The sequence below is a fragment of the Lipophrys pholis genome (genome assembly GCF_963383615.2).
Source record: "Lipophrys pholis genome assembly, chromosome: 21".
NCBI lineage: Eukaryota > Metazoa > Chordata > Actinopteri > Blenniiformes > Blenniidae > Lipophrys > Lipophrys pholis.
The window spans coordinates 14,785,344-14,808,671 of record NC_137649.1 but is presented as its reverse complement, the minus strand read 5'-3'; the positions used below and the strand labels follow the sequence as shown (position 1 = coordinate 14,808,671).

The 23,328-nt window shown below is 40.8% G+C and overlaps 1 protein-coding gene across 2 annotated transcripts in view; it reads left to right on the top strand.

Annotated features, from left to right (window-relative positions):
* Nucleotides 1–21,743, top strand: part of fndc1 (fibronectin type III domain containing 1) — a 36,032-nt gene extending 14,289 nt beyond the window's left edge. Inside the window, exons 8-22 of one of the 2 annotated variants that reach the window (XM_080491335.1) lie at nucleotides 298–405; nucleotides 519–707; nucleotides 805–3,147; nucleotides 3,515–3,630; nucleotides 3,822–3,933; nucleotides 4,176–4,511; nucleotides 5,647–5,721; nucleotides 6,576–6,725; nucleotides 10,558–10,794; nucleotides 15,336–15,444; nucleotides 19,172–19,251; nucleotides 19,431–19,460; nucleotides 19,993–20,154; nucleotides 20,282–20,404; nucleotides 20,953–21,743. In XM_080491335.1, coding sequence (XP_080347461.1) covers nucleotides 298–405; nucleotides 519–707; nucleotides 805–3,147; nucleotides 3,515–3,630; nucleotides 3,822–3,933; nucleotides 4,176–4,511; nucleotides 5,647–5,721; nucleotides 6,576–6,725; nucleotides 10,558–10,794; nucleotides 15,336–15,444; nucleotides 19,172–19,251; nucleotides 19,431–19,460; nucleotides 19,993–20,154; nucleotides 20,282–20,404; nucleotides 20,953–21,068 — 4,286 coding nt within the window. In that variant the 3' untranslated portion in view covers nucleotides 21,069–21,743. The remainder of the gene's footprint in view (nucleotides 1–297; nucleotides 406–518; nucleotides 708–804; nucleotides 3,148–3,514; nucleotides 3,631–3,821; nucleotides 3,934–4,175; nucleotides 4,512–5,646; nucleotides 5,722–6,575; nucleotides 6,726–10,557; nucleotides 10,795–15,335; nucleotides 15,445–19,171; nucleotides 19,252–19,430; nucleotides 19,461–19,992; nucleotides 20,155–20,281; nucleotides 20,405–20,952) is intronic. The other variant, XM_080491336.1, reaches the window with a different exon arrangement.
* The last annotated feature ends 1,585 nt before the right edge of the window (nucleotides 21,744–23,328 follow it).

Sequence of the window (23,328 nt, the reverse complement as noted above, 5' to 3'; positions counted from 1 at the left end):
GCTCTGTCATTGCAGGATTTATACCATGTCATAGCAACTCCTGATCTGCAGTTCATTGAAATGTCAGCTTTTACTACCTGGCTCACAGTTCACGTCTCCATCTGCAGCTTCATGCACGATCTCACGTTTTTTTCTTTTTTTTAACAATGTATGGCAGCAGAAACGCTTCAAGCCCCCTGGCAAAAGTTTCCTCACTTTATACAGCAATTTCTTAATCTTCCTTTCTTAAGGCGGCATGTGGTTTGTAATCTTTTTACTCCTGTCATTTCATTGTTTTGTGTTCTCTTTCATTGCAAGCACCATCTGGGCCACCAGAGAACTTTGAGATCAAACCACTACGAGGAAAAGGAACTGCTGTAATCGCAACATGGGATCCACCTGAAGAACCTAATGGAAGGATAAGAGGTCAGGCCGGGACAAAAAGTCTTGTTTAAAAAAAAAAAAAAGCCATTTTAAAGATCAGTTCTTATGAGTTTTCTTATCATTTCTTCAAACCTCTTCATGCTGCTTCCACACAGAGTACATCTTGTCTTATGCCCCTGCTATGAAACCATTTGGAATGAAAAGTGTGACGTACCGTGGCAGCAGCACCACGGCCACCGTTGATGGTCTCACACCCGGAGATCGTTACATTTTCAAGATCAGAGCCACCAACCGGCGGGGGATGGGACCACAGAGCAAGGCCTATAGTGTTGCTATGCCAGGATGTAAGCACATTTAACTCTTTTCAGTACATGCTTACATGGACGCTAGAAAAACACCACATATCTTTCAATTTATTTATTTATTTTTTTCATTTGCCAGCCAGGAGTGCCGCCTCATCGCTCTCAAAAACCAAAGACAACATCAGGACAAGCCACACTCCATCTAAACAGGATACCGACCATGATGAATCCAACTTCCAGTCAACAAATGTGCCAGAGGAACCGACCACAACTCCCCAGCCACGTCCTGCTGCACCAAACAACAGGCGTACACGGCCACTTTCCCAGACACGCTCATATCATAGCATCTTCTCCTCCGTGAGGGGATCCGTAAGGAATGGGATGAATAGAGGTTCAACCAGAGGACGATCTCGAGAAGATGAGGAGGAGGAGGAAGAAGAAGAGGAAATACCAACAACACAACCTCCCGCGGAAGAAACAACTACAGAGGTTATTCCAGAAACAGAAAAGCCAGACAATGATGTTTTTCCTGAAGATCTCACGGTGACTGAAACCCCCAGCCTCAAAGTTTTGACGCCTTCCCCAACTAAACCTCGTCCTACAAAAACTAGAAGGCCTGTAAAAATTAGGGTCCATCAAAAGGTCCCATCCAAAGCGGCATCCTCTTTCCTCCCTTCAACGGGTTCATCTTCATCTTCTTCAGCTACATCATCCTCTTCTTCTGATTCCTCCTTCCCTGTTGATTCTTCAAGATCTTCATCATCCACTTCCTCACGTGTTCAAGAGTCAGCAGCCAGTAGAAAGGATTATGTTGCTTCCACATATCCTGAAACCAAAAACATGTATGACACACTCAGTGTGTCACATGCAAAACCTTCCACAGAGATTGAAAAGGAAAGCAATTCACAGCGAACAGATACGCCATCTACAGGCAGAGCTTCATCTTCGGCTGGGCGTACAAGTGGCTCAGGAATTGCTTCTCGATATGGTTACGGCCGGAGGCAATCTGGAAATGTGTTTCGAGGGAATTCAACCCGATTTCTGAATGGTTACAAACCTGCTGTCACCTCACAGTCGAACTCTCCAGCAAGAACAGATTCACTCACATCTCAGGACACTTCAGCAGACAGGAGTCAAAACCACAAAACATCAAATACTTTCAACCCAACATCTATGTCAACTCCAGGAAGTACTTCCAACAGACAGGCAGGCTCAGATTCAAATAATGATAAATCACAGTCCACATCAGAGTCTAGGTCAACGTCACACAGAGGGTCTCAGGGCGTCACAACGTCCCATAATACAAGAATTTCACAGGGTTCACACAGATCCCCAGAGCAAGACACTTTCTATACAGAGGAAAATTATAACAGCAACCCCAAAGACCCAGATGTAGAGATAACCAAAGTGGAGGAGCCTACCTCAACACAACCCACAGAGGAGGTGGAGGAGGAAACAAAACAGGAAGAGGAAACTAAGGCTAGCACTAATGAGAAACCTGTTGTTCCTCGTTCCAGACTTAGCCCGTCTTTTGCTGAACGATTCCCTTGGCTGGCCAGTCGTTACCCTGGCCGATTCGGTTCAAGTAGGGGGACGTCATCCTCCAGGCAGGATGGTGGAACCCCAATGAGCAGAGCGTCATCCTCTGTTGGGGCTGGTAGACCAGTTTTAAGGGGGACACCAACTAGAGTGTCAGGGGCGACAGGCGCTGCAGAAGTGTCCTCAGTTCAAGAGACCAGTGAGCATCTGAGGACTCCTTCCACTCAGGACTCACTAAAGAATGGAGCTGGTGAGAGCTCAGTAAAACCTTTTGTGACAAATCAAAATACTGCTTTTAGAAACCCAGCTACCTCATCTTCATCACATCCCTCCTCAACGTCCTCAAATTCCCAGCGTTCCTCAAGTGGAAGCAAAGACTCTGGTGAGCCATTCCACAGAGGGATCTCCAATGAAGATCACAGTAAGGAATACCTTGACGAGAGGAATGGAGGAACCACTGGGAGAATTAATAAAGTTGAAGACCCCACTGCAGAGCAAAAGAATCCTTCTTTAACTTCAAGTGACTCCCAAAGAAATGCAGAAGATAATGACAGTGTTGATGCAAAAGAAACCCCATCGAGGACAAGGCCTTCACCGGCATTTGTTCCAACACAGCGGCGTCCCGGCATGGGAGCGAATGGAAGGGTGCGCTCTCCCTTTGTTGCCAACAGGCAGGCTGGTGGCGCTAGAGTTCCCATAAGACCACAACCAGCACAGAACTCTCGGCAAGATTCTACAACATCCAATTCCTCGCCATCCTCATCGGATTTCTCTTCCTCGTCAAAACTGCCACAGTCAGTGTTGACCTCAGATCATGCCGTTGGCAGTGGTACTTCTGTAACAAGAACAGGGGGATTAAATGGTGGCAACTCCCACTCCTCATCGTCATCTAGAGACAGCTTAAGGAATAATGGGCTCAGGCCTCGTTATCCCATCGTCAGAGGTAAACCAAGAAATGGTAAAGTCAGTTGACTTGCGCATGTGATTAAAACAAATGCTGATAGCTAAGGTTTACTCAGCAAGTAAAAACTTGCTTTGACAAACATCTGCTTAAATGTGCAATTTGTGACATTTAGTGGCATCCAGCTACAGATATAATGCTGCAACCAACCTAATACCACTCTACTAAAACAAAATCTGTGGAAAAGGACACACACCCCAATGAATTGTTAACAGGTTAATCACACAGATAAGTGAGTGAATACCATAGTCAGTGGAATACCATCAGTGCACTGTACCTTTAAATGATAGTTATTATGTGATATTGTGATGATGACATGTAACAAAATGTAAATTTTTGGAATTGTAAGGTAAAAATGGACGACCCAATCTAACAGCAACAGGTGACAAAGACGTGTCAACCTCTCAAGGGACCAGTAAAGCTGTTGGTCAAAGGTTTATTACCGGGCCCGATGGAACCAAATGGGTAATTATGTTTCATTAACTGATCATCAGTTGCTTTCTTTGAGATAAACCAAGTGCAAACAGTCTCTCTATAACTTATTCTCTACACTTCTCATAACAGACAGTAGACTGCACTGCAATAGATTGAGAGGCAGGAGATCTCCATTTAACTGAGATGGTGTTAAAGGTTTGGGAAATATTTTGTCTCTCCAGGTGGTGGACTTGGAGCTCGGAGTTCTTATGAATCAGGACGGTCAAGTTCTTCAGGACTCCCAAGGCCAACCTAAGAGAGTGGTGCTGGGAGAAGATGGACGCACTATTTTTGGTGATATGCTTCAGTCATCCTTACTTCATGCCTGAAATGAAGATGTCTTTAACTAAATATCGAGTGCAGCAACTGCACAATAGCCTTGTTAACAAACAATTTTAAACTTAGAAAATTGTACTTTTGTACTTTTTTTAACTGGGTTTGTTTAAAATGCATTTAAAATACAATGTGTTTTACAGACATGTTTACAATTTGGTATTTGAGATTCATTTATGGGGTTTTTTCTTCTCACTCTACAGACCATATGGGGAGTCCATTGGTAAACCAGGAAGGCATGGCCCTGTTTGGCCATGGCAGGGAAAGTCAGCCTGTTGTTAACCCCAAAGAAAAGGTCCTAATGATAGGAGGCAAACCTGTGGTTGGTTTGAACCCACCTCGGTCCAGGATCCAAACCAAAACTACCACTAAGACTCCCACTACCACACCCGAACCTACAACTACGACTGAGTGGCCGTCAGAGGAACTTACCACTCCAATGCCATTCCCAACCTGCCCACCTGGAACTTTCTCCAAAACAGATGAATTTGGATATCCAGTTCTGGACCCAGAGGGAATTCTGGACTGTTACCCAGAAGGTGAGTCACCGATTTTAAATCCCTGACTTCGCAGCATATTTATCAGAGATCAGCCTTCAGAGAATTTGTGCTCCAGCAATAAGACCATATACTGCAGGCTCTCCTCCTAAATATTGTTATTTGATAGATTTTCCACAGAGCTGAAGTGGACTTCGAAGGTATATTAGTGAACATAAATAAAGCATGAATTTACTACATCAGTCATACTGTGTGTCATAACCATCCAGGTCAAGTCCATCAGCGGTTCCCGTTGGGGCCTGCAGAGGCCTACAACGCTGTAACTGTGTGATCTGGACAGTGTTCAGTGTATTTTGAAGATGTGTGTGTGTATGTTGCCACAAGAATCATTTGTACGTCTCTGCATGTGGGAGCTGCCTGGTGAGAGTGCTGCTTGGTTAAACATGCTTTGTGCCGCCGATTTCACATTGTGAGTAGTTTTATCGTAAGGATCGAAAAACTTTTACACACATCTATACTGTGTAACACGATGTTAATGGTCAAGACATGGCAGGAAATTTGACAACTCCATCAACTTTTAAAATACAGATTATACTTTGCATAATTTAAGCTGTACTTATTAGTACTAGTATTTACAATAGCAGTAGTAGTAGTACTTATTAGTATTTCTGCTTTTAGTACTTATTTATCAAACTAACACAAAAAAAAATATTGTAACCATAGACCTAACCTAATCAGAAATGGACAGTTCTGTTTTTGTGTGACTATTTTATTAATTATAAATATTTGTACAAATTGTTTTCCCAAGATTTGATGGTTTGAAGAGTCATAAACAAACTTATCACACACAGACTACCTTCAAATCTTCCCATACACTTAAGCACCATAGCTAAAATGTCACTGATTTATTTATTTTCCAGATTTCTTTTTTGGGGGGAAAGCTGGGCCATCGGTGATTTATTCATATCTTCATTATGCTGGTTGTTCTGTGTTGTGTTGCTGAAAAGCCACATTATATTTAAGAAATTGTTACATTCCTAAACAATTTTGTCGGTTTATCCATGTGGAGGTGAATGTGTGCATTTGAGTATTTTTATTAAATTTTTTTGCCAGTTCAGCAAAATTGCTCATAGTCATGTGAAATTGATGCATTCAGCTTGTTCTGCTTCTCTGACAGAGGACTCCTCAGGAATGGAAATGGACGACATTGTTGCAGTAACCATGCTGCCTGATGCTTTAGCTCTTGAGAAAGGTATTGGCTGGTTTTGGCTTCAGACTAACCTATCGCCACCGGGCTTGGATGGACTAACCTGCCCTGTTCCACATTGTCTGTTTATTTCCTTGTATGTTTATCTATCAGTGGATCTGTGTGCAAGCTATTCCTGTCTTTTTCGCCATGCCTGTGGTCCTCGCTTTGTTTCTACTCTTGTAGGTTTGTTTGGCTTTGTGTTGGTCCACAGCTGGAGTTTTGGATTTATTCTACCTTGGGTTCTTTGTTTTGTTTTTCGTTCTTCACTTGAACGCATGTGAACATTCCAAAGCTCAATTGAAAGTGAGGATTAGTCTTTGAATCTGTTATTTTCACGGTCAACCTGCAGAACTTGGTTGATATTAACTTCTAGATGATAGGGAGAACTAATCGCATGTCATATCTGCTTTTTCTTTGATTATAAAGTCACATTTTATGTTATTTTCTAAGCATTTGCCTGTCGTGAAGCAAAGTTGGTTGCATGTGTGTGGACCATGATGTAATGTCCACTGGTGCAGCAAAATGTGTTGAAAGAGGAAGAAGCTAATTGAATTTTAACCACAGAATCCCTCGGCATTTGTTAGCTTTGGTGACTAAAAATCATTGTTGTCCACAAGCCCCCCTCAACACCCCCCCTCACATGGAAACTACGGGTAGCAAAAACACAGCTTGTGGTGTCTTTTGAAAGTGACCTCATGGTGTCTGGCCGCAATTAATTCTATGCGACACTTTTACTACATAGGTCATGGTGAGAATTACGTAGTATTAATCAAACACATGAGCATATTACTAAGCAATAAATAAATGCTATAAATCTACTTTGATCAAAGGTTCACTGACACATGTGTTGTTGCTAGATGAGTTTTTTGTCCAGACCACCCTGCCGCCCACCACCACCACCGCCATTACCACCACCACAGAGGTCCCGACTGTGGAGCTGCACACCAGTCTGAGCAACAGAGGCCCGTCGTCTGAGTTTGACCTCAGTGGAAAGAAGAGATTCACAGGTACTCAAACACTTCAATGTGTATCGTCAATAAACTACTCAAACTAATCCACCAAAAACATCTTGCTGTATTCCAGGGGCCAAAACCAGCCCATGGGACGTCTGTGCAAAGTGTAAAATTTACAAGGAAAAACATTGCAGCTGTTTCTAACTTATTCATTGGGGATCACCATATTTATTTTTTTAAAAAGAGCAGACATAACACAACACTGTGACTAAAAACCCAACCCGACCGAACAGCCACATTGAAAGATAGTTAGCTTATTGCTAGTGAATAGGCATTAGGATCAAAGTCAAGTTGTGGGGATGAATTTGTAAAAATGTGCCTGATGAAGGCTGCAGAAACTTAGGTTGCCTTGAAAAGCAACAGACCTAAGCAAAGTAAAACACTGACAGATCAGATATGGTCTTGGATCATTCAGCAGAATTGGTAAAGAAGCACAAAGGCATTTTTGGATGCTTCAAAACGTTTAGCTGTTTCACTCAGTTTGGAACCATGAGGCTTGGCTCAAAATGTCATAATGTTAAAAAAGCAAATAGAGATTTTATTAAAATTTTATTTTATAATGTACTTCTGCACCTCTTCAAATATAAATTAGTTTGACACAATTAGATGCTATAAACTGAACTGATCATTTCTCTACTTGTATGAAAAAGGTTTAGACATTGTAATAAACCAACATATATTCATCACTCGGTTTGCAGTCCTCCTCAGCTCTTTGGACTCTGTAGCGTCTATTTTCTGTTTTGCCTCTCACTGTTTTCAGGTATGGCAGAAACAGTCTGCAGCCAAAAGTCCAATAGAAGCAACCTGTTCAGCTCCAAACCGTTGGCAGATGTATCTAGAGACTAGTTTGTGAACATAATCGGGCATTCAAAGAGCCGGATGTTTGCTTCCAGGAGTTACCGTCGGTCCAAAACAAAGCTCAGTGAGGGTGAATATTTGACTTGTGGCCAAAAACATGAGATCTGCAGCTTTTTCTTTTGAGTAACCAAAGAAAATAATGTTTGTCATAGCATTGACTTTCATCGAGTTCCAGGTTCCTAGGATTTATGAATGATTTCGACATTTTAAGAATTACTTTTGTAATGTATGAAAGGTCATTTTTATCCAAATACATTAGCTCAGATTTTTGAATTAACTTCACAATTTTTCATATGTTTGATGGCCCCGTTTTTAGATGAGGAATATTTTCACCATATGTATGCAAACCTTTAACCTTTACGTTTACCATGGTTCATTTCTGTGAGTTTATTCAAGGATAGATAAGACAAACGTACTGTATATTTGCCTGACAACCTAACAAATATCATATGTCTCGTGCTAACAAAGTCAAACAGCATGACTGACCTTGCTGTGTCGTGTGTTTTTGGGTCTTTCTTTATGAGTGTATGAGTGTATGTGTCCATCTGTTTGATGAAGGTCTCTCAGTGCTATAAATAATGGCGGGCTGATGGGAACCCTGTTTTCCTTTGTGAACGAGCCATAAATTTGAAGCTCTATCTTGGCTTTCTTAGTAACGCCTCATAAAGATACGATCCTTTCATAGTTAATAGCAACAATTTCCCACAAAGAAGAACAAATCTACAAACATACATTAATTTGATCAAATAACAAAGTTTACTGAGCAAATTGTGTTGACTCCAGACTTGATAGTTATACACTGTGACCTCCAGCTGCCTTTTTAGTCTCTATGTGTGTTTATGTTGGCTTCTCAGACCCTATCAACCCATAAGGTTGCCCAAATAGACCAAGATAGTCTCTTGACAGAAATAAAAGTGGGATCAGCTTTACTCCAACCTACGCGTTGTCAAAGGTCCTCTAAATCTGACTTGGCTTTATGATGGTGGCTTGTCATGCCTAAATGATGACAGTTACTACTATACTTGTATAGTGTAAGTTTTAACAATCTATTTAACAACATTCCCAGAACATGATCAATTCAGAATTCGGAAGTTTTCATTATGATCATACATTTTACTACAAGTGGCATGGTACCCTGATAGTCAAGTACTTATAAAAGATTTAGGTAAAGAAAGCGGTGCATGTCATGTTTCCCAACTGTACATGATACAAGTTGCTTTTAAAGGTAATGTCTTGGCATTAGAAGTTGTGAAAAAGTATGAAGTCACAAAGTACGGTACTTTAGAAAAGCTGTTTAAAATCCCTTACTTCAACAGGCTCTTTAGTTAAACCCTAGCTGTCCTGCTTCTCTGTGAAAAATATGTACATAGATGCCAAAGTATGACTGTGAAAAGACAAAGCCTCTTTCAAGCCACAGAAAACATCATACGATTGTTTTCCTAGGCTCTGCAGTACTCCCTGTGGTTAGTAACTTGACATGTGAAGTTAAAGGAACGACACCTTCATTTAGAAAAGTGATGAGGAAGCCCCTTCAGAGATTTGTGGTCATAATAAAATAGTACAGGTATTAAAGCGACACAGATGTAAGGTTTTTTCATTCTGGATGCAAATGAAGCCCGAGTCCCATGGCATCCTCCAATAGTGTTGAGTAATGGCTTCAACTCCACTGATTGACACACTGAAGGCAACTTGTCCGTGTCTTTTCTGTTGAAACCTTTTAAAAGTGGAGATTTATAACAATACATCCTCAGTGTCATCTGCTCCAGACAAAACATGACCAACTCTGGATACCATTTACAATAATTTGGTAAACAACGTTTGTCTTGTGACTACACACCGTTCACAAACATCTGAAAGTGATTAATCTCCCAAGTCCAAAATGGAAATCATAAAGTTAAAGAGTGGTGACCTCAGCAGAGAGAGAAAAGTCTTTTGGCTCAATGAGAAACTCCTTTTTTCCTCCTATTTATGAGTTTCATATATTTTAGATACACTTGAACAGCCTGCCAGACTACTGACATGCTTTGCTTGAACTTTTTAACAGATACTTTCCTTTTGACGTTTTATCTGTTCAGGCCGGGTTTGGCTAGAATGGATATAGCTCAAGGCTGAGATAGAAAATATTAAGAATAATCCTCAACAGTTGCATGCATCTGCATCAGTAACTTCCAGATGGATGACGTTTGCCACAATGGACAAAGAAAATGACGACCTGGAAATGTGGACTATTAGAATGCAAATATCTGCTTTAGTCGGCTGAAATTAAACGTCACATTATTTTAACTATCTATTTTTTATTTTTTTCCCCAGTGGGATATTATGTCTGTCGCTTAGTTTTGTGTTTGGCCTTTCAACGAGCAGAAGCGGACAACATGTCTCTGTTAGGGAGATACATTAAGCATTTAGAATTGCACACATGACCAAAGATAAACATCTGGATCATCCACGTGCACAAGCCCGTACAGATCTCGGACATGTGGGTGCTGTAGAGAAATACAACCTTACACGCATCCTGTGAAAAGACTGACACATAAATCTGCCCACTCTGATGGCACGTCATGCATTTATTTTACCTTATAAATGTGTAGCACAGAGGTCGTAAGACATACAGAAGGATGCTTATAACAGCCTAAACCTGCACAGACTAGCAGACTGTGGGCGGCTGTGTAGACACTGACATGTGTTTCACTCCTGGCATCTGAAGAGATCCAATCATCTGGGGAGGTGGAAGCAACTCCAGACTCCAGTGGTTCCTTTTAAATCCCAGTCTGACTAAAACTGTGGGATATCTAAAGTATTCACAGCTGCAGGTACTGCTCGTATAGCCAAAGTCACTGAAAACAAGCAAATAAATAACAAAAAAAGGATAAAAACAAAAAAAAGAAGAGCTGAATTAAAGGTAGAGAAATTGTAATTTATGCAACTAAGCAAACAGGACTTTTAAAGTGACCACTTTCCCTGCTTTCAGCGCCTTATGTGAACTACATCCAGAAGGACCCGGGGGCACCTTGCTCTTTGACAGAGGCTCTGGAGTACCTTCAGGTGGACGTCCTAGAAAACCTGATCGGGAAGGAGAGCTCAGCGGTCAATCAGAACCAGCCTCCCAAGAACAAGCCTCACAACCTCACTGTGGTCGCCATGGAAGGCTGCCATTCCTTCATCATCGTGGACTGGGCTCAGCCCCTGAAGGATGACATGGTGTCAGGTAAGAGACGTCTTTTTAACCACGACGCAAACCTAAACTGAAATGAGGTCAATGATGACAGGATGAGTTGATAGACGCGTTAAAACGGCAATAACAGCATTAATATCTATCCATCCCTACTTTCTTTCATGAGATAACGGTCTGGAAGACTGGAAAATATCCCAGGCAAGGTGTCCCTAGGCAAGGATGCTGCATCCAGCTATACCAGATAAACATGTAGTTGAATGCAACTGGGGAATAATAAACCTGATAACTTATTTACTGGTTAACTGACATAAACCCGAAGAATGTCTCATTGCAGTATTTAAAATGCATTTCCTTTTTTTCTTCCTTCCTTCCTTCCTTGGGTTGAGCATGGGTTTGGCATTCCATCAGAGCCAACATGGACAGACGATTGAGTAAAACATGCCCGAACAGAAAAAAAAAACTAGACAAAAAAATCATGTGTTTGAGCTCTTTTAAACATGTTTTTGGACATCGAGTTGGAATAAATATATTTGCAGATATGATCAGAGCTTATGCCTGATGAGGTTACCACTGAATATCTTCCCTCTAATATGTTGAAACGGCAGACACTCCCCTGATGTTTTTTTATAAAGAAATCTTGCTTTGTGATGGAAAGTGTTTGGTTATGCAACTCCCTGGAGAGTGTAAAGAGAAGGTTGCTTTTCTATCACAGACTAACGACAGACAGATGACTTCTCCCAAGAAAAAGGGAAAATTAAACTGAAATGACGTATTTACTTGTCGAATAACATCGCAAGACAAAAAAACGATATTTTTAAGTTTTTTGGACTCCACATAAGAAAAAACAACAAGATTTTCAAGGTAGATTCAGAGGCTCTGACTGACACAATCTCAGAAAAACATTTTCCTTCTGTAATTTAATATGTTAAAATGACAGACAGCCTCATCTCAAAGCAGGTGAATCAGGTCAGCTGGACCTTCCCATAGGTACTGGAAGACATTTCCTCTCTTATCCAAGTGGCTTGCTGAGTTCATGCTGTTCACTAGACTGGGCTGGCTAGTCTAACTAAATTCTTGGTTGCCCAAGTATTTAAACTTGTTGGGCGTGTCGCGTAAGGTTTCATACGTTGGCTATTTTAACCCCTCTCTAAAATGATCGTACCACCATTTACTAGTGGTAGTTTAACTACCTCTGAACATACTTATGGATCAACAGACATGGGCTACCTTCTCCAGACTGGATTGAGCTGTGTATTTACACCAAAAGGAGCAATTACAATTTGAAAAACCTTCCTTTAATAGAGGAATAGGAGTTTCTGTCATCGTCTCACCCCCTTTTATAACACTGTTCTTTATTCTCTGCCAAACAAATGTCTAATCCAGCTTCAAATGGTCATCGGCCATCTTAATTGGTGTCTTATGACCCCCATGTGAACTTGTGTGACTCCAACAAACATAATGAAGGTTGTTAAACACAGTAATGTGTTAATGAAGCACAACGTGAGCCCAATGACGTATTAACATAAGAAACAGTAGCCTATTAACAGATTAAACTTTGAGTGACACGCCCACCCAAACAGTTTCAACCTGAACTCCCCATAATTTAGTGAGACGAACCAGCCAAGTCAAAGTCACAGTATGAACTGATTAAACTGTTTGGATAAGGTTCGAAGTCTAATGATTATTTATTTTCAACATGTATCGCTGAGATTACTAGTCTAACACAATTCTACAGAGGACAGATAGTTGATTGATTTAAAGTGTCACAAATGAAAAATTTAATTAAAATGACTTATTAGACGGTCAATCAGTTCAATTATTAGTTTCGGTTTGAAACATAGCGGCTCTCAATTGGCTAGTGAGCAGCATAACAAGCATTTTTGCACCTTTCAGGTGGAATTAAAACTTAATAGCACAATGCGTCTCCCCAGAAGCTGCAAGGAGGACAGATGTCGCCAACTGTGTGTGACCGCCGCCGCGAGCCTGGTAAAACTCACCAGAGCACTATGTAATTTAAAAGCACATCTGCTGGCAAGGTTGTCAAATATCAGCGAGTGCTGCCATGGAAACCATCTACCCAGATGTGCCATTGTTGTTTTCACTCCTTCACTAAGAACAAAGGAGAGTTCAAAATTGCAGGTTAATTTTAAAGCTGCATGAGTGCGTTTGCATATTCGTAACAGCAGGAGAATAAATGCACTTTGTGCACATTTTGCAGCGACTGCAAAAATACTCAATTCATGTCACGATTCTGTGTCATCAACCTTTCATCTATTGAGCTTCACCAGGATCCCTCAGGGCTCACATTTTAAGAAGTGAGTCTAGAAGTTTATTGGGAATAAATCATGAAAATGCAGACTGTATTTAACACGTGGAGCACAAGTTGCTGAGCTCCTACTGTTTCTTGTGGAAAATCGCAAGTCTTCTGACCTAGAAACTGACCCATGGAAAAGGGAATAAAGAAGAAAGTGATGATAAGAGTCTACAGTATGAGACATAGTGGACTATCAGGGGTAAGTCTTGGGCCAGCAAGAGAGGCAGTGTGTTTTCCTTGGCAGACACACACAAGCTCCTGGTCATGCCGAGGACGGGTTTGTCCTCTGATGTGTAAAACAGATACTCTGTACTGTCAATGGTATTTTCTTCCTCCCTCCTTCTTTCCATTTGTTCTTCATGATGTTTCTTTTCAGTGCAGAGACTATTCTGACTTTTTAATCTTAGTTTGATATAGTTTGCATTTCATTTGCCTGGACATCTATTAGTACAAATGCTCATTTCTATAATATGGTTATCAGCAAATGTATTTCCACCATGTGAACTTATTTATTTGTATGAACATACAACAGATCTAAATAATTCTGGTTATTATGTTGCTATTTGTTCAGAAACAATCCAGTCCTCTGCATACAGTGTGTATTAGTTGACATAAATACACAGGTACGGTTCACACATGCAGATTCGATCACGAGTCCCTGTTTGAGTCGTTAGGGTGTGTTTGCACAGCCATGGCTTACGGCGTTTGGGTCACTGCTTTTAAAACAAGTGGATGGAAACAGCTGTGAGTGTGTGTGAGTTTTCACCTGAAACCAACTTGTGGTTCCATTTATTGCCGTGCACAGAGGAAGCTTTCCTTAAATATTTTTGAGGAAAATATCCTCATAACTACTGAGGAGTGTTGCTTTTGGCTAAAAGAGACCAACTTCTAGGGAAACTTGATAAAGTTATACCCAGACTAGGACAAGATCCTCCAAAGAGGCTGATGGTAATTGCGAGAAGCCGCTACTCTGTCATGCCCCAGTTTAACTGAGTAAAGCGGAGAAGGGATGAAAACCCAAAAAGAGGAAAAACAAAGTAGCTAGTATTTCCCTTCCCCTCCTGTCAGCAGCCAGCTGTGTTGGTGCCGCTCCAGTCAAAATACAGTCAAACTAAAAAAAAAAAAAAAAAGTCCCATAGACAGTGGGTAGTTTGATGTGCGGCAGCGTTGGACTCTGTAGCCTTAAACCGAAGGATTGAGCACCGCGTGACCTCAGGTTGCTTGTGGGATTCTCGGGATTAGTCTGCAAGGATGAGGTGAAGAAAGAGACAGACAGAGAGAAAGACGGGTGGGAGGACAGTCAGGACGAGTCGAAGGAGAGGCCAGAACAGCTGGATGCATGAGACACCGCGTGGACCCAGTTATGTAACAGTGTTGAAAACAGGATTTAAGTCCAAGATTGACAAATTAGAAGGTTTCTCAGATTCTTGTTGTAATAGTTGATAAACAGGAACTTTGTTCCAAACTGTAAACTTGAAGAATCCACTTTATCACTGATATGATGACAGACTTAGCTGGATATGATAAATACCTGAAAATCAATTATTGCTGCCAAGAAATAATCTGATGCCTCGATTGATATTTTCACACTGTGGCTGTAGTGATTATGCTTGTGGTTTTTTGGGGGCTTTTTTTTTTTTTTTTTTTACCATTTATCTACAGTAACTAGAAACTAGTAAACTTGCACAATGTGTGTAGTGTCAAAGGGGCGATTGTGGAAAAGACCCAATGTGTTGACTTGGGTTCAACCCAAAAGGAGATATTTAATAAAAGGGCAGATCCAAAACCCCAACATTTTTCCACACAATGAAACAAAAACCAGCGTTTCCAAACCGAAACAAAATCCCATTGGGAGAAAAGTTAAGGCACCTATAAACACACGCACAAACAAAGCACAGCCAACAACGATCAAGTGGAATCAGAGGAGGAACGGAGCAACGAGACACTGAACTGAACACAGGCTGGGAGTGTGAAGCCAGACATGGACTAAAACATGAGGGAATACAAAACACGAAAACAGGGAAAAGCTCAAAACTAAGAACGGCACAATGACATACACAATTTTGAAATTGATGTGTAGCTTTTCCCTTAAAAGAAAAAATGTACTTTTGAAAATTTTAAATTCTGTTTTGCTGAACTTCGTGATATAAATACTGTCATTTGAGAGTCCATATAGTAGCTACACTAATTCAGAAAAGCTGATCCTCAATATTTAGAAGAGTTACGAGCCCTGCCACATTTATTGCGTTGCTCTTCGCAGGTTACCTGGTCCACAGTGCTTCGTATGACGACGTCCTCAACAACCGGTGGTCGTCTCAGTCCTCCAGTGGGACACACCTCGCTGTGGAGAATCTCAAGCCCAACTCAAGGTAACTGGTGTTGTCATGTGTGTTTATATCGCTGCACACTGAAAGTATACACGTTTGCTTGCCTGGAGAGAAGTTTACATAGTCACACACTTTTCCTTTGCAGTCATTTCCACGTCTCTCACATGGAAGTGATAAAAGCCAAGAACCTGGTTTAACAAACAAAGATTTGCTCGGTTCAGAGATCTTTTAGTCTGTGTGAGTGTGTGTGTTCGTGGTTGCATGTTCTGCGTGCCATTTTGTATGTGCGTGTTGTCCGTTAGAAAGTGATCATACGCGATCAAGCCAAGCAGACACTGATCAGAGCAGAGTGCCAACTGGATACTGCGATGCTGAGAAAGTAGTGCAGGAAGTCGGGAGGCAGGTTATGGTGCAGATTTGAATCTGAGGTGACGTGTCGTAAAGCTCGGTAGAGACCTTGGAAAATTGAGTGGAACATAAGTACCTCTCACATTATCTGACATTTACACTCGGTTCCAGCCAGTTGAAAGCTTCACAGCATGTTTCCACTACTATTTCGAAAGAGACATGGGTCACAGTTTCCAAAATATATGCAAGGAAATGTGGGGGAGGGGTTCTTTCTTTCTTTCTTTCTTATCCACCTGCTTTTAAAATATTTTCCATGAAGGCTTCAAAAATGTGCAAATAATAGGGCGATTATTTCTATCTATTACACTGATTTTATGTGGGATTAATGATTATGTCACTTCGTGCCTCGACTGTGAAATATGATTTACTTTGGAATGTGAAGCCTTAAAGCTATACACCTGGACACCTAACATCTCACCTTGACTTCTTACACCACTCTTGGACATTTTTAAAAACATACCAATTTTCAGATTAACTTGTGTTTTTTTAGATATGACTGTTTCTTTAGTCCAGACCTGGATTCTTGGAAGTGAACTAAATGAGACAAAGAATCCTTCAAATGGATTCAAACTTTAACCTTACCAGGACACTTGGGTTCTTAAAAAAATATTTATATATATGTATATATATATCAAAAGAATTTGAATTTTCCAGAAGTCTCAGACTCTTAAAACTTGACTTAAGACTGTTCAAAACACATGGATTAATCAAACCACGCAAATGAAAACAGACCTAGACCCTTTGTACTTCGCCAGACCCATTTATTGTACACCAGGAATCTTTGGGCTACATGAAGACTCTTCAGACTAAACCCAGACTCTTTGAATTGAACTGGAATTCTTTAAATCAGACCCAGACCCTCCCAAGTCCACGCTATTTGTGGTACACACTGAACAGGCTCAATTCCTTAAACACAGTCCTTTAAAGATTTAAATATTCTTAAAAAGATTTTACATTGAAACAGTGTGTTAATAGTTGTGAATGATAGTCTGCTGAAATAAGCACAAACACCGAATCAAAAGCAGACATAAAGACTGAACTAATAGCAACTGCTGTTTTATAACAATGAGTCAATTCCAAGATTTTGCTGTGTGAGCTGAGGTGAGGCCTGACAGAGTAAACAGGATGCAACTAATCTACAACATATACAAATTCAGTAAAATCATCTGACCTCCCAGACGAAGAAAGGAACTTTCTAAAATAAATATTTGTAAAAAGAATTCACAAAAAATGGTGCTCATAACCAGCCAGATGATATGCAGGTAGTGTTCGGTTCCCATGTGACCCTCCAGATTAAAGCAGATTTATCTGTCATTACTTCATGTATCAGTATCATCTCGTCATATACATTGAAAATCTCATAACCAGCATCAGATGTGTGACTTAATCAGGAACAGAGGGCTCACGCCCCCCCCACTCCACCCCCACCCCGAGTGCAAGAATGACTCTGTTGAGATGTGATAGATGTCACATCTGCAGAGACCCAAACACCTGCTGCTGAACTCAAACACGATCGTTGCATGTAAGAAGAAAGTTTTTCCAGGAGTCTGTGAAGCGGGTTTCCCTCCCTGGCAAGCCGTTTGCGTCCGGATCATGGGATGGTTTATGGGACAGTGTTGGTGTTTCCCGTGCTCGAGGCTCCTTCTGGTTTCCAGAACTACTGAAACAGTGTAACTCAGAATGACTGAATATGTACACACCTATGAGAAGTCCTACTTTTCCCCCATTGAGTCATTGACTGTATATGTACCCTGTTAAAGATATATAGATATGTCAGATTTCTACTCATTATTTCCACTTGAACTTTGAAGCGCGCTCATCTTCTAATTTAACAAGAGAACATGACGTGCTACAGAACATTTCGCAGCTTCAAAGTGGCGTCTTGTATGTTTAACCCTTTTGGTTTTAAAATGAATAATAGAAATGGTTAGAAATGTAAAATTATTTCGTGCTTGTGATCTCTGAAAGGAGCTGAACACAGCATCTGAAGCCATCAGTTGTGGCTGACTGAAAAGCTGTGACAAGCATTTCTTTGAAGTGTTTAATAGTTTTCTGTTTTGCTTTTGACAAAAGTCAGCTGTGTGGTCGACATAAAACTGATAACTTTTTGCAGACTGCTTATTCTTTCCAAGCACCAGCTGCATCTAAACAACAGAATATCATCTGTTTGCTCGTTTCATTCATTTATTCATCACTTTAGATTTCGTAAGGTACTCAAAAAAAGTTTTTAAATCGTGACCAAAATTAGGAAAATCTAAACCAGAGAATCAGTAAACCAGAGAAATAACTGAGTGAAGTTAAAGAATAGTTGAAATGAAGACCTTTACTTTCTGCGTCTGCAGGTTGAGAAGTTCCTGCGGCTGTGCTGCCACATATACTGAGAACTGTGTGGTTGGGTTTGGAGTGGAGGACGACAGAATGTGCAGTTTCCGCTTTCTTTCCCCTTCTCTTTGTGAATGAAGCTCCAACATCAACTGCTGTCAACTTCTCGATTTTGTAGCCCGCCTCAGTTTTTATTTAAATATTCTGTCTCACATTTTCTATTTGTTCTACCCTCTCAGATTTCTACTCAAGTATCTTCTTTCATTACATCACCTCTCTGCGCAGCTGCATTTCTCTCTCCCTCTCTCCTCATCTCTGGTAACATATTTTGGTCAGCATCATCACGTGGCCGCCATGATTGGATCCAGGCTTCGAAGCTGTATGTGGTGAATGTTTTTGGCCAGAAAGTGACGGACTGTGAACTCACTGAATGTGACCTTGCGGAGTGGAAGAAGGCTCTCTCGCAGCAGACGGCGTCGGTCTGCAAAGTGAGCAAAGTGGAAGTTGTCAGGGGTGTTGTTTTTAATGTGACAATATTCTATGATGCCCTAACAACCTGGAGACAAAGTGAACTCACCACATAGCTTTGTTTTGCTTTTTTGACGACAGTTAGTGACTGAATGGTGAGAAACGAATCCTCTGAGTACACTCCTCGACACATACTTTTTCTCTCAATGTACTGTTATTTCTGTTTTATTTTTCCATACCTTCTCTTTTTATTGTCATTTATTTTCATCTTTTGCTCTCGTATGTTAATCTCCACTGCCCAGCCCCCCTCCACCACCACTCTTTTCTACACTCTCTACTTCTCCCTTCAACTTCAGCCAAAAAGCTGTTTTATTATGCTCTCCTCGCTCTCGACTCATACTAGAACAAGTCGGACTGCTCCTAAATCAGGCAGACTAAAGCACGCCAAGTCATCTGCTAGGCTCGTCAACATTTTCTTCGCCTTCAACCAGTCACAACAAAGCTGGCAGAGTGACACTTTAACTACTAAATCTCTCATTAAATCCTGGCATTGTGGTCTGTTTTCTTTCAGGTACTACTTCAAAGTTCAGGCTAAGAATGTGTTTGGTTTGGGACCCTTCAGTGAGACACTCACCTATGTGACGGAATCAGGTGTGCTTTCTTTTTTATGCCTGCTCAAATAGCTCGGAGGACACCTTTGCATGTAGTTTTATATATTTTTGGTACTAAACAGTCTGAAATCCATCAGCCTTTCTTTCCCATAATCGGGTGAATACAGTAATTGTTCAGAGCGGTCATCAGTGTTTTAAAGATCACATTCTTTCTTTCAGATGACCCTCTTCTCATTGAAAGACCGCCAGGTAAGTCTTTCTACCGGCAGCACATTTCTGATTTAAGGTCTTTGGTAAATATTGAAAATATTATAATTTTGTTTAACCATTCATTCATCCATCCTCAACACCTCTGCTTGGAATATTAATCGTAAACCTTTTTAAAGAGGCATAGTGACTGGGCTCCGTCGTGAAAATGTCACAATGGGTCACAGGTTTGAAAACCACTGAGAGAGTGACAACCCATCCACTGAGTCCATCCATACCGCTACAGTAAAATGACCTTCCATATGTCTGTGGATGGTAGCAGGAAGTGGAGCACGTAGACAGGAACCCCACACACACAAACAGGGAGAATTCCTAACCTCCGCACAGGAAAGTCTCCAAGTGTGGAATTGAACCGGGCTAAGTGCTCACCGCTATACTGACATACAAAACAGTCATACAGACAGTCTGGCCATTTACTGATATCCTTCAAAAAGTGTACATACCTTTGCAGATTATGTATCTTTACTTCTAGAGTCTTTATTCCTTTCCTCGACTGCTTCTAACCTCTGCTCAGGTGGAGAACCGATCTGGATCCCCTTCACCTTCAAGTACAACTCAGCACACAGCAGCTGTAAGGGCAGCCAGTACGTCAAGCGCACGTGGTACAGAAAGTTTGTTGGAGTTGTTCTCTGTAATTCACTACGATACAAGATCTTCATGGGAGATGGTCTAAGAGGTAACACCTGCCACCCAGTAGTCACAGTATTTAATGAAACTGTCCTTTCAAAGCAGAATTGGATAATATTTATAAGCAATTTTACATTGTAAGGGTAATAGCCCTGCTTCGATTTCCCTCATTGCAGAGCCTTTTTACAGTATAGGAGATACATTTGGTCAGGGAGAGGACCATTGCCAGTTCGTGGACTCCTACAGGGATGGAAGGACAGGCCCGGCCTACCTATCAAATCATCTGCCGTCAGCACAAGGTAAAGAATAACAAACCCAACCTGCCTTAAGTCGACCTGTCGCTCTCTATAATGAGCCAGCTGAACTGATTCTATGAACATGAACACAGTAAAGTTTATGGATACAGTGAAAGTGATCCGCATGTTTCTTGTCATAGTTCGGGCTGTTTTTGTAGGTTCACCAAAACATATTTTGATGCTGTAACTTTCAGGCAGATGGAAAAAAGGCGTCAAATGATCACATAATGAGAATACTGTAATTATGCCCCAGATGAAACAAGTCTTTAAATGTACATAATTAGATCACATTTTAGTAAAAAGAAACTCACTTGTGTAGTAAAAGTAATATCACATGTTGCATGGTAACAAATCATTGTGAAACTTTTTGAAAGCAAGCATTCTGACACGAAATAACTGTCTCATTAGGACGAGAGTATCATCTTTTTATCTCCATTTTAAAAAGCAATAAATTAGGCCACACAAGACTTAAACTCTTATTTTATATAGATTCCTACCAAGTATCGGTGTATTTTATTGTTATCTATTATTCTTTATTGTGTCTGTTGCAGGATTTTATCGCGCCTACAGACAGGAGCCGGTTTCATTTGGAGTTATTGGACGGCGTACGCCCCATCCGTTTGTGGGCTGGTATGAATGTGGGGTGCCCATCCCTGGCAAGTGGTAACACAGGAAGGAGACAATATTAACAAGGGCAAATTGTTCTGGATCCTGCTGCAGGCTTCAGCATCGCCATGTCTGCCCTTAAAATACAGACTTTTGCCTGCCACCGGGAGTAGACACCACTACAAATTTATTCCAGCTTCACAGAAAAAAAAAAAAGAGAATATATTACTTTTTAAACAACTAAAATGTATATCGTTACAATGCACTTTTTTACATAAAGCAGTCTGTATATGATGGGAAAATAAGCACGTGTGCTCTAGCTTAGTTCACCTCTTGTCTCCGAGTGTCCTTGTACTATTCCCCGCTATCTCAGCGAAGCCCTTACCCAGTGTTATTTATCTCATCATAATGCACACACCTGGTCAAAGCAGTAACAATGGATGAAGAACATGCTGCAAAGCAAACTGTAAGAATGGACACTATAGGTGTGTATAGGTCTTTTCATTTATATTTCATAATGTTATAGCTTCTGACAGCTTTTTTTTTGTTTGTTTGTTGATATGTGTTTTTAAGCCATCATTGTGTGTTTTTCTTGCTATTCACCAGAATCCATTAAAAGTTACTGTGTAAGTTTTATTATTTTTTTGTATACAGCTCAAGAATAAAAGACCAAGTATTTGCTCAGGAACTGTGCAAGATTGAATAAAGGTGCTATTGGAAACAACAGCGATCCATACGCATGAATCATATCATACTTTCCCCCTGCTGCCACATTCTTTTAAAGCACACGTGATCCAGTTCTACTCAGTCAATCCAGTGGAAATCTGAGAGACAGGCTTGGTTATACTGAGCCGACTGGATCACCAGTGGTTAAAATCTGATGAAATGTGAAAAAAAACATATTGTCACCAGAGGCAGGTGAGAAATAACTGCAAAGATATTGGTTTGATGGTATTATGTAAGAATAGATGAGGTGATGCATCAGCTGCATGGTTCAAAAATATCTGAAATCGTTATGTAATACAGAACTCTGATGTAATTTCATTTGAAATCAATGTTTGGATAGCAACTAAGTACAAATAAGAAATAAATCTCTCTCGATATCCCCCAGTGGCTGCTCCCTTCAGGGGTCGCCTCAGCGGATCATCTGCCTACATCCTTCCCTGTCATCTCGCTCCTTTAGTGTTACACAAACTCTGCGTCCTCCTTCACTAGATCCTTGAAACTTCTCGGAAGTCTTACATGAGCCTCTAATCCCATCCTGTTTACCCAATGGAAATCTCATTTTCATCCCTGGCACCTCCAGCTCAGCCACAAAGGTACTACTTTCTTGTAAACCTTCCTTTTCCCTCTTAATGTCACATTTTGTCACACATCACCTTTCATTTCCACCAACTCCATCCTTTTGTGCACTGTCCATTGCTCTGTATGGTTGACCCCAGGCACTTGAACTCATCCACCCCCACGGCGTTGGATCTTCATCATTCCACTGACCGCCGCATTATTCACACACATATCCTGCCCCGTCTCTATTCAGTGCAGGCGTCCTCCTCTCAATGTTTTTTTCCACCTGCTCTCCACTCTCACCACAGATTAAAACATTATTTTGATTTGTTTACGTTGGCTGCCCTTCTTGAACCATTTATCCAGGCTTTGGATGCATGTTCTTGGACAATGGAAGGGCTGGTGATAACTTTACCGAGCGGTGAGGATGCGAGCCACTACACCACTGTGCATGTAAGTACGGTTATTGAAGCAAAATGTAACTGAATACTCCAATGTGGTCATAATGGTATTGTGAGGCTCTACATACTTACTTCACCACCATTCGAATGGGAGTCCACAGCTGCTGTGTTGGACTTGGAAAGACATTTAATAGAAAGTTGCTGAATCAATTATCACTGGTGTAAGTCAGATTCCCTGAATGTCAATATTAATCCTATTCCCTGCCAAGTTCTCTAGATTTTGATGTAATTGTTTAATTGCTTGATAAAATATTTCAAGCTTTGCATTTCCATTCATGTACATGACTAGATCTGGTACAATGATTGTATTGTAATGCTTGGATATCACTTAAACTCTCGCTGCGGAAAAAGAGTATTAATTAAAGAGTTTAATCTTAACTGGATCTGCGCCACACTAAACCAAGTGAAAAATGTTTCACTAGTATGGTCAAATTAATGGAAAAATCTACAAGTAATGGTAAATCTGTAAGAGGTTTCAAATATTGTTTTAGGATGGGAAATTGATCTCACTTATATCTGCGCAAAACGTGTGATGTGTCGTACAGAAAGAAAACTTGTTTAGAGTCATTCCTTTTA